Source organism: Oenanthe melanoleuca, chromosome 12 (genome assembly GCF_029582105.1).
Source record: "Oenanthe melanoleuca isolate GR-GAL-2019-014 chromosome 12, OMel1.0, whole genome shotgun sequence".
Lineage (NCBI taxonomy): Eukaryota > Metazoa > Chordata > Aves > Passeriformes > Muscicapidae > Oenanthe > Oenanthe melanoleuca.
Genome location: NC_079346.1, coordinates 12807143 through 12821947, shown reverse-complemented (window position 1 = coordinate 12821947; position 14805 = coordinate 12807143). Strand labels below are relative to the sequence as shown.

At 36.0% G+C, this 14805-nt stretch overlaps 1 protein-coding gene across 1 annotated transcript in view; it reads left to right on the top strand.

Moving 5' to 3' along the window:
- CACNA2D3 (calcium voltage-gated channel auxiliary subunit alpha2delta 3) overlaps positions 1-14805 on the top strand; it is a 372509-nt gene that overhangs the window by 173213 nt on the left and 184491 nt on the right. The window contains exons 9-10 of the mRNA XM_056501471.1: positions 2041-2115; positions 12711-12800. Coding sequence (XP_056357446.1) covers positions 2041-2115; positions 12711-12800 — 165 coding nt within the window. The remainder of the gene's footprint in view (positions 1-2040; positions 2116-12710; positions 12801-14805) is intronic.

Genomic DNA, 14805 nt, shown 5'->3' with positions numbered 1-14805 from the left:
TGCTGGTGGTTATAGACCTTTAAAAAAAAAAAAAAAAAAAGTGGTGTTATTACAACATTAGCAAACCTTGGGTTTACTTACATGCAGGTGTTTGAGCCTTTAGCATATATTGCATGTTGGCCAGTTGCAGACACTATGCCTGGTATGATATAAATGTGTGCTCTTGTAGTTTTCAATGACAGCTACAGAGATAAAACTCAGAACAGGCTTAACTGGAAAGTATCTTGATTAAAGAACATACTGAGAAAAACCTGTATGTGACCAGAAAAAAGCTTGGGAGTAGGGGATGGTGTACCAGAGACTGTCACAGATTTTCAATATTTTATTTTTTAAAATAGAATGGAATATGGTCTTGACTTTGGACTAGAAGAGATGTTGTGTAGATTTGGCATTATTATTTTGCAATGACTCTCAGGAGATAGATTGGAAAGTGGTCTGAAGAGAAACTACAGGGGAAAGTACATCACTTATCAGATCAATAAACTGTTATGAGGCTGATCTGCACATGGGACACTCTCAGTGACTCTAAACTGTTCTGGAAGCTTTTGCCTTGTCCTTTGTATTACCTATGGAACAACAGAAAAGTCCACACACTCTCATGCATTGAAGTGGCATTGATGGCAATAAAACAATTGGGGAAGCATGCAAATCTGCTGCAGAAATTGTGTTTATATATTTTATAAGTATTTTTACTTGTTTCTATATAACCAATTGCTATGCTGATGGTGGTATAAATCATCTGAATATGCAGCAACATCAAGTTACTCTGGGTTTATATTCCCTTATAGCTGAGGACTGAGTCTGGCACAGTGCCTTCAAACAGCTCAAATTAAATGCTCTTCCCTGTGCAAGAGTAATTATGTGCTGATGAGTGTGGTGAGTAGTGCACTGCTGGAGTGAATGGTGACGACAGGGGTCCAGAGTGGATCAGGTTGCAGGGTCTGTGCTGTGGAGAGCAGTGGTGCTGAACTGAAGGGAGCAGAGCAAATGTGGAGCCACAGGCAGGGAGAGGCAGTGAGAATCACAGTGACAGAGAGCCCTGTCTGCCCAGCTTTTTGTTACAAGTCATTCTTTATTCCCACTGAGGTGGAGGAATTTACCTAGTGAAATGTTTTACCTGGTTGTTTTTGTGTTTTTTACTGTGGATGTTCTGATTCACTTAATCCTTTATGAAAGGATGAAACCCAAAGCCTAGATGCAAAGTCCTTACAGTTTTATCTGTAATAATTTATAAAGTTACCTACTAAAGGAGATTAAATTAGCTGGAGAAGGAGTTCAGTTAAAGCTCTATCTAGAAAACTATTTGTTGAAGGTGCTGCTTCATTAACTTGACCTGTGTTGAAAGGTTTAAATTATTGAAACTAGTTCAAATTTCAATCAGTCATCCGTTTCAAGTTCTACCAATTGCAGATGAGATTTCATTTTTTTTGTAATGCTTAGGATGCTTCTGAGTGTAGGACTAGGCTAACTTACCTACACCTTGTGAGAAAACCAGAATTCCTTCAAGATCTGTAACATTCATTACTCTGTGTATGATAAGCCACTCTGCTTGACTGAAATTTTGAGAATTGTCACTTATTTATAGAATTGATTCAATTTACAGATTTTTTTTTTGTGTAGTTGTTCTAGTATTAGCCTTTTAATATGTTAGACAGTGCCACAAATATTTTTCAGGACTTTTCTTATATGTAGAAAAGAATTGCTAGCTCAGTTTGGAAGGTATCAAACATGATCTCTTAATATTATCCAGATTTCAGTTTGAGGGATATTTTTGCCAGCTAGTGGTATACAGCACCCTTAAGTCCACCTGAGTTTTGGCACCCATTCAATGCTCCTTTAGAAGTATAAACCTCTGAAAAATTAAGAATCATGTAAAAGGAAAAGAAATATACCACAACCAGTTTTCAAAAATGAACAAAATCCTTTTGTTCTTGCTTTCTGTGCCTATTTCATTCACTGTAGTTCTAAGCCATTAAATTGACTTGTATCTTCCAAGCTTTTAATTAAATTTTTCATCATACTTTGTATTTCTCTCTGTAGTATAATGAAGAACTCCACTATGTAGAGCCATGTCTGAATGGAACATTAGTTCAAGCAGACAGAGCCAACAAAGAGGTAAGGAATGAAAGTAACAAAACAGTGGAGAGCTGGGATGCAGTGGGTAACAATGTGCTATAATGATCTTTTCCTAGTACAATGCATTCCATTATTAAAATTTATTAATTATTCTACTCATGTCATTTTAAAGGAGCTCTATGTGACTCAAAGAAAGAAAGAAATAATCTCCTAGTCAATTTGGTTGAATAAACTTAATGGGAAATTGCAGGAGTCATTGAAAATACACTGTTAATAAAGTTGGGTAATTATTTTAAGTAAAATATTTCAACCACTTTAAATTGAACTATCATTCTGTTAACAAAAATTACTGAGGAAGAGATTGCATTCTAAACTCAAAGTAACACTAAAGTTGAAGCAAAGTCTCCAAACAAATGTAGTACTATAAGAATAAAAGAATTTAACATTCCAAACAGGCCTGTCAATGTAATAATGTACCCATTCAAGAATGCTCTGTGAAAATGTTCAGATTAATTACATCCTGCTAGAATATTTTTTATGGTGACTACAGTGCAAATTTTATTTGAAGAAAGATTGCAGCATGAATCTGTATATTGAAATTTAGTTTATTGCCTGACAGTTTTCTGCAGTGGTTCTGTGCAGGCACACTTTAGGAGCTGAGGTAAGATTGTTTATGGGATGTGAAATGATGAAATAAGATGGTTGAGAAGCCCTGTGATTCTAGTAGAGGGAAAGGACTGTTAAAATGAGTCACATCTGTTATTACAGAGCTTCTTCCTTGCTAAGGCTTTCTCTCTTGTTAAAGTGGTTTGTCCATCTGTCCTGAGTCTTGCCTATGGCTGGGGAGGGCAGCAGTCATCAGACTTTAACTAATTTCTATTTTCACTAAAAGAAAGTAAACAGAAGGGTTTCAGCTCAACACTGAATTCTGCTCAACACTCAATGTGGAAGTTTATTTGTGCTCCTGCTGTCATTGGTCTGTTACAGGAAGTAGAGAACACAGCTCTGAAAACATTTCCAGTGTGTCAGTGCTGGGTCTCTTTATGTTTACCAAGACAAAATGATTTTTGATGTCGCTATGCTGATCTTTACTCCACTGCATTACTCCCAAGAGTTTTTTGCAATTATTCTTCAGGAGCTTCTTCTTTTATATATTTGATATTTACCACTGTAGGTATCTAAATATCATTTGGTTGCTATGTGGGCATGAATTGTCTATAATAATTTAATGTTGAAGTCTCTTTTTTGTGAATTGTGATGCAGCTTTCTAAATGATCACCTTATTGTGGGTGCATCAGATGAGCCACATGAAATCTGTGCAAGTTCTAGATGCAGACTTAAACATTCAAATGTATTGCTGAGATGTCCTGTCTGGAATTAATCCTACAGTTAACCTTTCCATCATTCTGCAACTGATCAAAATGCAGATTACCCCACACCCATATGTTACTTAATGTCAGATTTAGTTTAATTCAATTGATCAAAAAATTTTTATGCCTCCCAGATGATGCTCAGATTTTATGAACAGTGCTCTGTTTTTCAAAATAAATGAGTAAAAGTTCAGATTTTGTTTTTCAGAGCAAATGTTGATATAATTTCTGGTCAGTGGAATTATTTGTTTATTTATTTAATTATTTATGGAATAACTTTGTCCTTTGTTTATAAACTGAATAATATATACAAGGTTTGGGGAAATAATTAAATATGACCTTTTTCTAGTTGGTTATATTAGTGAGGTAGTTCATATTCTGTCCTTGAAAGGCCAGAACTGGAGAAAAAAACCTGAGGTAGCATGCAACAATTTGATGCATTTGTATATACCATGCTTTTGCCAATCTTCATTTCTTTTATATGTGATTTATATGTTCTCATATCATTTTTCTAGACACTGTAATGAAGTTAAAAATTTATTTTCCTAAACACTAGAAGGCACAAAAGTTTCATTATCCCCACTACAGCTCAGAGTACAAAGTAAAGATTGTCCAAGGAGGTGGACAGCCACTTAATCCTACTGAAGTAATTCAGTTATCATGCTCCTGAACCCAGTTAAGAGCAGCTTTCTGAAATATCTGATACTGTTGTAAGATGTGATACTGTGTGATTTGACTGCACTGACACAGCAAATTTACCTGGGGGCCTCATCAAAAACTCACTGAATTAACTAGGAAAGTTTCTCGTGAATTCACAGCTCTTTGGTCAGGCCCAGAGAAAAAAGATGTCCTAAAATGTTCCATGTGCACATTCCAAAACTGGTCCAGAGCTATCAGAGTATTGAGCTGTGTTTTGGAACCCATCAGAAGTATTCAACTGTTTGGGTTGTAACTTTTATTTCTGTGAGTCTCACAGATACACCAGGCTACTCCTGTAGTTTTGTCTTTATTTTGGTGTAATTGCTATTAGTCCATTGTAATATCAGAAAAAAAGTTGATAAAATTACACTTTCTCAACCAGACTTACAAGATAAATACTCCTTTGCAAGTTCACTGGTAATAATAACAACTATTTCTTTTCTTTTGTTTATGAAATGATAAAAAACCCAAGAAAAACATCAGAGCAAGCACTATGTTCTGTAGCTTTTCCAAGCAGTCATTATCAGCATGTGACCATGTTTCTGTACTGGCAAAGCAGAGCAGGAGATTGACAGGCAATGTTTTGATACAACCTATTGTTTCAGTTTGCACATGTCTACATGTGCTTGATTTTTTTTTAATGCAAACCTAGGTCTGAAAACATAGCTATATATTTGGTTCAGAACTTTCTATCCTTCATTTTTGTGTCAAATGTTCTCCTCAATTAAATGGGTGCAAGGATGCTCACATCTGTTGCTAACAGTATAAGCTTTACTAGCATCAAAAGAAAGACAAGTATTTAAAAAAACTTAGAACAATTTTTCTTTAGCTATTCTCAGATAATAACTTTAAATAGAAACAATTAAAATTTGCTATAATGGTATTTCATATTGCTGTAATTTTATTTTATGTGGAAAGAGGAGATCTAATGCTGATGATTGCAGGGACTGAATTTTTAACAGTTCAATATTCTACTCTTTTATGCTGCTATTCATAGTCCTGACCTTTCTTAAACACATATCACTTAATGCAGCACTGTGGCTGGAAACATGCATGGAACCCAACTATTAGCTTATGCTGAACAAACTTGAATTTCTACCATTTTGGCAATATATTTCTCTCTGTCTCTCTCTCTTTTTAATTTTATTTTTTATTTTGCCATAATACACGAGTTTCAATTTAAAAAATTCCCATTAAATTACCCTTAAGGAAAAAAAAATCCCCCCTGTGACATTCACAGATGCACACCCCAGTTCTTGCTAGCTGCATCTTGCAAGGTTCATCTGACATCCCTTGTACCAAATAGAGACAGTTCTCAGGAGCACAGATAAGAAATTACTCTGAGATGTTTGGAGCTTTGAATCTCATGAGAAGAGTAGCTGTCTCAACAACTCCAAATAAAAGTTGCACTCACAGGATTAGTACCCCAGTCTACATTTGTCTTGAAATTATTTATTGAAGAGCTACTTTGCTGCCAGGCTGAGATGTTTTCAAATGGAATCTTCCCACTCTGAGGATGTCACTTAAACATGTTGAATGGGGTTCTTTGAATCGTGTTTAATCTCTCAGCTTTAACAGGACAAAGAAACAGAACCTGGAAGAATAAATAGCTGTCCTTATCACTTGCACTTCATTTGCAGAGAGCTAAAGGGCAAACCAAACCTCTCAGAATAAATAGGATTAAATTGTACTAACCTGGGGCAGCTGGGCAAGTCCTCCTTCCCGGGGAGAGCCCAGTGTGATGTTTGCTCTGCTGAGAGGGCTCTTGGTGCCAGCACAGCCAGCCCTGCTCATGCCAAGCTCTTGCCCAGCCACAGCCTTGGCTCTGCAAGGTTCAGGCACGAGTGGATCCTGAGTTTGGCACCTGCAGCATCCTCCTGTAGGCACTGGAGCTGCAGCCAGAGCCTCTTCTGTTCCCAGGCACAGCCCAGGTAAAACCAGACCTGGGAGCATCTTCAGGGAATGGAAGGGATTTTTGTAGGCTACAGGAAACAGCTTCAGCCTCAGGGCTTGTAGCAGCCTGGGAAGTGAGAGTTTCTTAGTGGTGAATATTCAGCGGGATTATGAGCAGCAAATAAACATGTTCCTTCCCATTCAGGGATGGGTTGCAGGAACTCTTATCCATAATGTTCAGGGAATGCAACAGGCTTCCACAGAGCCAGACTTTCAGAAAATTCAATTACTCTTAGAGAAGAAAAAGTAAAAAAAAGCTGTCTGGTTTATACATTTTCTCATTGAAACACTGTCACTCTTTATCCCCTCCCCACCTCTTCTCTCTTTGGGGCAGAGACAGTATTGTAAACACAGTGTTAATTCCACACATTGGCTCTAGAACACTTAGGATTATTTTCTGGACCTGAGTAGCAAGGGAACTACTTACCTAAAAAAAGAAAATCCACTCTCATTAAAGTATGAAAAAGCATTTAAAGCATTGTAGCTCTCTAATATCCACTCTGTGGTGACACTCTTCAGTAATGTATCTTAATTTCCTGATGCAAGCACCAGGAAAGACAATACAAAGCCAATTTGAGTTCCATCCCTCCTTTCATTTTTCTCTTTCAGGTAAGAACATATAGCTGACATTAGAGCAAATCTGTACAAAGTGCACACAGAGGAAGGAAGCTGCATTTCTCTTTGAATAGCATCCCAGCTATTATTGATGAAGCTTTATTTTCCTCCAGAATATGCAGTCTTTATTCCATTTGCATCTTTACTTAAATTATGAGTTAAGATTCAACTGGAATATCAGACCTGAAACCTCTTCTCACAGCTATATTCTTAATTTATATGATGATGGAGCTCAAGTTAGCTAAAGATTCTTGATGCTGCATTGCTTTTTAAGTTAAGAGAGCAGTAAGACAGAAAAGAAAATACAGCATGAGTACTTTTACCTTTACAATGTTCAGTCTTAATGAATATTTTGAAGACTGGTACAGATTTCATAGTGACTGGTGTAGCAAAAGCACAAATGTTTTTTGATCAAGCCAAACCAATAACAAGTTAGGGGTTACTTGTTCAAGACCACTCCATTGTTAAAGCTTTAATAAATGTCTGGTGTATTACAGTAGATTTTTGAGGGACATCAAAGACATTTAGTATCATTAAGCATTGTAACATTTAACACATCCATGCATTTTTGTGATGGGGAAGGAACAAAGGTTGGAGAAAAGACATTTTCAGCCCTGGATCTCCAGAATGTAACTTGCTTTTCTTTAAGAAAGTGTGAAGATAATTTGAAAGAAGTAATGTTTCTAAGATCTAGATTTCTTCCCTGCCAACTTAAAGAACAGCCAATTAATGCAGACTTGAGTTGTAAATTTTCATTTAACTTTAGGGTTTTAGTTGTTTTTTTTTTACTGCTAGGAACAACCTACAAGGAGGAGGTGCTAGTATAATTTGTATAATCTGTTTAGAAACTTCCCCAGGTCTTGAGCAAGTTGTTCTATTACTTTTCTTCAAAACTGCTGGTTCTTGAAGTGCTTGTTGTGTGTAGCTTTGAGAGCAGTGAGAATATAATTGAACCTTGAATTTCTGTCAGGTGCACTTCAGAAAGCATTCTTCTTTTTGAAACCTTTCTGAATGGAGTTTGCTTGATGTATTTGTAAAAGACAAAGTTACAACTTCAAATATGACATTGATGTGAGTAATGTTAATATATGTGCCACCAGTTTTCCTAAGATACACGTAGGCATCCCAGTACTAGAATTCTTCTAAGGCAGAGTGTTTCAACTTTCATTATACAATAGGAGAGTGCAGTAATTTGTTTTTGGAATAATTATAATATCAGGTGATATGGCAGGTGTCACTGTGTCTCCACTTACATCTAAAAGTTTTCACAGCCTAGCAATTATAAGAAATTTTTGTGTTGGCATGTACCTACAGTGAAATTCAGTTTAGATATGTGGATATTGTAAGCTATTCCTAATTTGCAGAACTCGCTGTAAGTTTCGTTTATCACAGAAATTAAATCTGTAATTACATTGGGTGGCATAACTGAGGTTGAAATTAATCTGTGATCCTAAATGTGGTTTAGTAATATAAAATATGCAAGGTATATTTGAATTTTACCAGACTATTTTATAATTTGGCTTTAGTGTTAAACAGCTGCTACCTTGAAGTGTATCAATTTGCTATACACAAATTTAAAAAAGAGTGGGAAATAGTTCAGACACTATTCTGTCACCGTCTGCACTTTCTCCACAAATTACAAACATGTGGAACTGCCTATTTTAATACTAGTTTTCTTGGGCCAAGAGGTTTTCATCTTTGAGGAACTCCATGTTACAATTTACCTACCCCAAAGGAATCGGATGACAATCTGATTTAATGTAACTTCAGATTGAAAGTAACAATATTACAATATACATTCCTCTTTTATATGTTTTTTTAATGTACTATATATGGGTTGAGGACATTTCTCTGTAAATGTTTCCAGATGAAATATATCATCTTCTAGATGCACAGATAGGCACAGTAACTCCAAACTAAATCAAGAACTTACCCCAGTGTAAATTCGAATGACAAAAATAGACAGATGTAATGTGTAACTTCCAAAAAGCTATTTTTCTATGCAATTACCAGAAATTAAATAACCAGAAGACTGATTCAGCAAAGAAGCTGAGTGAAATTGCCAATAAGTGGTTGGTAAATACAAATTTTGCATATTGAATTTTATTTAAGCAAATTACTTTTGCATATTTATCTATCCATCTCTGTCAGATCTCAAAAGAAAAAATCAACTGCATTGCTTAGCTGTTAAAAACCCCAAAATAGTAAAGTCTCACTGAAATCTACTCTTAGTTTAAAACTTCCAAGCTGTTATAGACCTTCAAAACTCTCAGAATCCCCCTGACCACTGAAATTTGGTCTGATGTTTTCTATTGCAGTAACTAATTTACTTAAGAAGAATTTGATTTTATTCTGAGTATATTGAATCTTGAGCTCTTCATTCAGCATTGTTTCCATGATTATTTTTTCCAAAACACCCTCTTCTTTTCCAACACAATGTGTTAGGAAACAGAAGGGGTTGGGTAACCACTACATAAGGTAACCTGTAACTGCCCTGGCAAAGGATTTGGAGTGGGGTGATGCCTAAATGCATTTTACACCTGTGATGCACATTTATCAGTCAGTACATGTGGGTAAACCTCCCTGTGACATGTGAAAACATCCTTCTTCCACCTCACACAGGCCTTCTGATTGTTTTTTTTCTTTCCTGTTTATGTGCTGATGTAGTCCATCTTCACAAATCTGATAAATCCTTGCCAAGTATGTCCCAGGACCATTTGGAGTTAGAGCATGTGTGGATAGGCATGGGAAGCAATTCTAGAAGTAGCAAAGACTTGCAGTAAAGCTGACAAGGAGACCTGGAGGAATGCTGAACCCATTAATGATGCTTTTCTGTAGGAAGCTCAGCCTTGTCAGACAGTTTACAGCAAATACCATGCTTTTCCATGTAACTGTATAGCCTCTGAGCATATATTAGTTGTGAACTGTTCCTTTTGGAATCAGTGAAATGCTTTATTCATTGGCTGGAATCCATGGTCCTGTACCCAGTCCAATTTGGATATTCCTACTCATCATATGTGGTACCTTGTTTTTGGTAAACATCAGTAGAATCTAATAAAATATTTGTGCAAGGTACTGGGACTCCTGTGCACCTTACTGGCTTAACAAGAATGAAATAAAAACTTTGGTGGTTGTGATAAAAATTAAACTCAGTTGACTAATTCTGAAGTCCTAAAGTAAATAAAAATAATTTTAAAAATGCATTCTTTTTTCCTTGATAAGTGGGAACAGTAGAGATGGGGACTTGATTAAGTCAGTTTATGAGAGTAAACTTGCTATTGGTTTCCTTCCATTTTGTCAGTGCCAGAGAGAGATAATATAAAGGGAAACAGGTTTCCAGGACTTCCAGGAGAGGGATCTGCTATAAACCATAGCAAACTCAACTTACTCAGTGATGTATCTCTGTATGTGAAGCTTTAAACAGTGTTCTCATGTTAAAATGAATTAAATCAACCTGTGAGGTCTTGCAATCTGTGTGCCAAGCTCACTGTTGTGACAAGCTTTGTCGTGATACTGGGAAAAAACCATTGGTGTAGTTCTGCAGATGTTTGCTACAGTGCACATGAATGCTGGGCATTTGGGATTGCCTCAGCTGGCAACTTCTGTGCTTTTTGTGTGTGTCTGAAATGGGCTGGTTGTCACAGCTCTTACCTGGAACTGGAGAATTGGGACTTGGTTCTCTGAGTTGATGTGTCATTACCTGCTTTCAGATGTTTGTTTCCTCAGATGTCAAATGAAGATGGCTGAAGTTTGTTCTTTTCCTTTTATTCTTGTTTGGAAAGGATAACATTTTTAAGGTTATGGAGTATTCTTATATTATTTTGATGGGGGCCAAAGAATTTCCCCGATGGTTGTACAGACACTGGACTCTTGTTTGCTTGGAGGGTGACTACTTTCCATTTGCTTCCAGAAAATAAAAGTTTGTAGTCTTATGGTCATAGACACGAGTCAGCTTGCCTAATCTCACCAAACCTTGTGAGGCCATTGGAACAGCCTGTAAGATAAGCAAATTATAGATAGCAAATTATTTTTCAGGTTTTCTATGGGCTAGATAAATCAGTGTCTCATTTTGGCTACAAGTTTGACAGCTTCTGCCATGAAGGAGAAATTCCATTTCTGGCCTTCATCCCAGAAGAGTTTTTAAATTGCCTGCAATGACCTGGAATTGGGAAAGGAAAATCAAATTCTTGCCTATATTCAGATTGTCCCCTCCACCTAACTTTGCCTGTGCTCTGAATCATGTAAAGTGCTCTGAATATGTGTCAACTCCCAAGCACAGATTTGCTGAAATAAATTGCTTCACTTGAATTATTTGAATTCATTAACTCTTAAATCCTAGTAAATCAATAGTAGGAAACTAAGAAAAGAGGTAACAAAAATGCAAGTTGCTATCATGTTTTGAGAGTCAATTTTACCTAATCCCTGAAGAATGAAAACTTAATGTGATCATCTAACCAAGTATGATCCCAAATCCCTGCAGTTGTTCATTTAACTGGGGCTAGAAAAGGGGAATACACCAGGGTGTATAAAAAAATGCTTTCAACAAACCTCATTATAAGAGAAATTCCAAGTTCAATCATGATAACTGGTTATGAATTTTTCCTCTTTTTCAGTTTTGCCAAAGCTGTATGCAGCAGTTTTGTGATTTTAATGTTCTGTTTAACTGTCCCATGACACATAGAATATGAAGGATATTAAAAACCACCCTGGGTTTCTTCTCATTTGAGTTCTGGAAGACCTCATCCTGACTTACCTGCACATGTGGATTTGTATCCTCATTCTCTTCAGCTCATGTTGTTCAGCCAGTTCTGGATGATCACAGACACCTCCCCAGCTGAACATTCTGTGCTTCCTCACACAACTTCTGTGCAGCTCTGACCCTATAATTTTGTAATCAGACATCAATGTCTGATTGTCATAATTGTCTGCCTAATTTGCATTCAGAATTACCAAGCTTATGCATGTCAATTAGGTATGTGAGTCTACAATTAGATATTGCACATTCTGGTATTTGCACATGGAAATTAAGAATACAGTTGCCTGGGAATGTGTGTGCAGGCAGTTGGACTGATACCCCAGTCAAACAAAATGATAGCAAAAAGAGACCGAGATAAACCAGTTTATTATTAAAAAGAGTTCTTTAAGGTGTAAAGTTGAAGCATTTATTTGGCTCATTAAGAGCTGGGGACTCCAGCTTTTTGAGATGTTTGGTTTCTGAAAGTTATTGAAAGTAGAGTTAAGGTGGTTTTTATCTCCTTCTGAAATCATGTATTCTTTTTCTTTAAGCTGATATTTCAGTGGTATTTGTCTTGCCCTGTCATTTTTTCTCTGCTAGTTGGGTTGAAATACCCTTTTCTGTTTTGCAGTTCTGTTATACTTTTTAGCCAGTTGTGAACACTGAAATAGCACTTCACACAAGCATTGCCTCCCCTGCTATTTCCCACCACATAGGTCTTCATTTTATTCTTACAAATTAATAGTCTTTTCTTCTCATGGAAAACAGGTTTTAAAAAGTCTAATGTTAATATTGACACTGATAAACTGCATTTATACTTCAATGACCTAATGATTAGAATCTACCATCTTTTAGAGCTATGTACTCTCAAACCTAAATTATAGAAATAATTGTTTTTAAGTATCAGAGTCCAAAAACCTAGAGGGAAAATAGTTAGAAATTATATAAAATTATTATACAAAGTGAAAAGACAATATGAAGATCTCTAAATAGAAACAAAAATGAAAAACCAAAAGAAAATTATTTGATTAAGTAGCTAAAAATGTATTCAAAATGTGATGCCTTTGCCTTATTATTGTAGTAACACATCCTTAGTTTAGTGTTACTTAAAGAGTCAAAAAGGATTAACTGGGAATTATTTTGTTAATTAGTGTATGTGCTCATTTAAAGGAGTAGATCTAAAGAATTCAGAAATCCATTATCATCAACAGGTCTATTGTAACAACATTCTGACAAATGAAATCTTCTTGTTCATGTTTCAGCATTTCAGGGAACACCTTGACAAACTTTTTGCAAAAGGAATTGGAATGCTGGACATTGCTTTAAATGAAGCTTTCAACATGCTCAATGAAGTAAGTTCCTACTTTTTAGATCCTTTTTCTTTTTCACCTCCTTCTTGTTTTCCCTTTTTTCAACTGAGTTTATATTCGTGAAAATGTTTAAAATGCTGCCTGAAGTATAATCTTGTATTTTGTAGAAAAAAAATACTAAAGTGTCTTAGTCTGCTGGAACATGAAAAAAACTCTTCTAAACTAAGTAGCAAAATGTCTTTTGATTGAAGAATGTAGCTTGGAAATGAGAGCTCAAACCCAAATATTCTCCCAAACAGTTTGACTTGACAAGTGTGCCTGCCTTTATGCTGTGTGATCCTAGATTAATTAATGGTTCTAATTCCTGTGTATTCATCTTGAAGGGCAATATTGATTGATTCTTTTCCAGGCATAAAATCCTAAAATGAAAAAAGGAGCATCTTCTTCCACCCACTGCTCATGTGTTCAGTCAGACAGTGTGGAACTAATGCCTTCATGTGGTGCATGCCAAAAATGACAGTGGGAAAAGGTGCAAGAAGTAAGGGGCACTGCAGTCTGTTTGTAGAGGTTTTATTAAGAATTGTGAGCACCAAATGGAGACTTGGGAACCAGAAGAACAGTATGAGTGCCTCAGTGCAAGAGATGTTCTATGCTAGTCCTCCAAATCTGTATAAACTGAAAAAAACCACATTGCAGGGAGTGAAGGAGAAGACCCGAAATAAGATCTGGTTTGCTTTGGTTTAAAATCTATGAGGTAACTGAAGTTATAATGATGAATACGGTATAAAAACCTCATTAGATAATCTGATGGTTCTGAGAATAAAGGGATCTGGAATCCCATGTGCTGATTTGTACCCCTGATGAGAGATCTGAAAGATCATGATGGACATTTATGTTCAGCTCTCTTCAAGGGGTGTATTGATTGCTTCTATTTATACTTTAAAAGAAAGTATAATAGGTTCAATCCTTACTCCATATAAACTTCCAGAAATGCCAGCATAAAAATCTCTTCCATTTTATACAGGCATTTCTGCAAAGTCTCTGGGAGATTCAATTCAGCAGCCCAGGCCAGAGGAAAAGCTACCAAATCTCCCTCAGCAGAGTACAGCAAATCATTTTCCACTTTGTCTAGGATGTGACCTTTATGTGCCAGAAGCCTATTCTTTGAATTATAGGTTAACTAAGGATGTCTTTTCTTCATTAAAAAAAAAAAAAAAAAAAAAAAAGTGGTTGAGCGAGGAGGGGAAAGGAGTGGGTGGTGGTGTAGGAAAGGAAAAAAATAGAGAAAGCTTTGTGTTACACAAATACAGATCTGGTTGGATTTTAAAATGGTTCAGGGGTTACACTAATTAAACTCAGTCAATTTTGCCTTGCAATTACCTTTCAGTATTTGCTATGGTTGTCAAGACTTGAAGATGTTTGCTACTGATATCTTTGAAAAGCATGTTTAAAAATCTACTTCCAAATTCTTCCCAATTGTCAATTTATGCAGTGTACATTATACAGGGTAAGAATACAGAAGTGCTTGGTACAGTAGTTAGACACCTACTATGTCATGTGACAACTGCAATTATCTCTTTTGGTGACAAATGTGCTCTTTGCAGTGATTACCTTTAAAAAAAATCATAGCCAATTAAATAAAATTCTGTGACATTTCAAAGACTGTTAATCACAACCAAATGCTGTAAATGTCAGGATGCATTGAAATTTTTGCTGCTAACTGATGAATCACTGAGTTAATTGTAGTTCATCATAAGCCCCTTGTCATTGTTATTATTATGGAAAACACTTTCATCACTCTTGCTATTCAATAAAATTAAAAGTTTTAGACAAATATGAGAAGATATTACTCATCAAAGTATTTGAATTTAATCTCATTCTTCAAAATATTCAGATAACTGTGTAGAATAATGCAGATGCATACAGAGTGGTGTTTCAAAATAAATGTACAAAGGCATTTCCCCTTCATTAATTTCTCTTTTAAGATACCTTGCCCCTTTTAAAATATATTGTCCATGTGAGGATGATATCCCTAGACAAAATAACT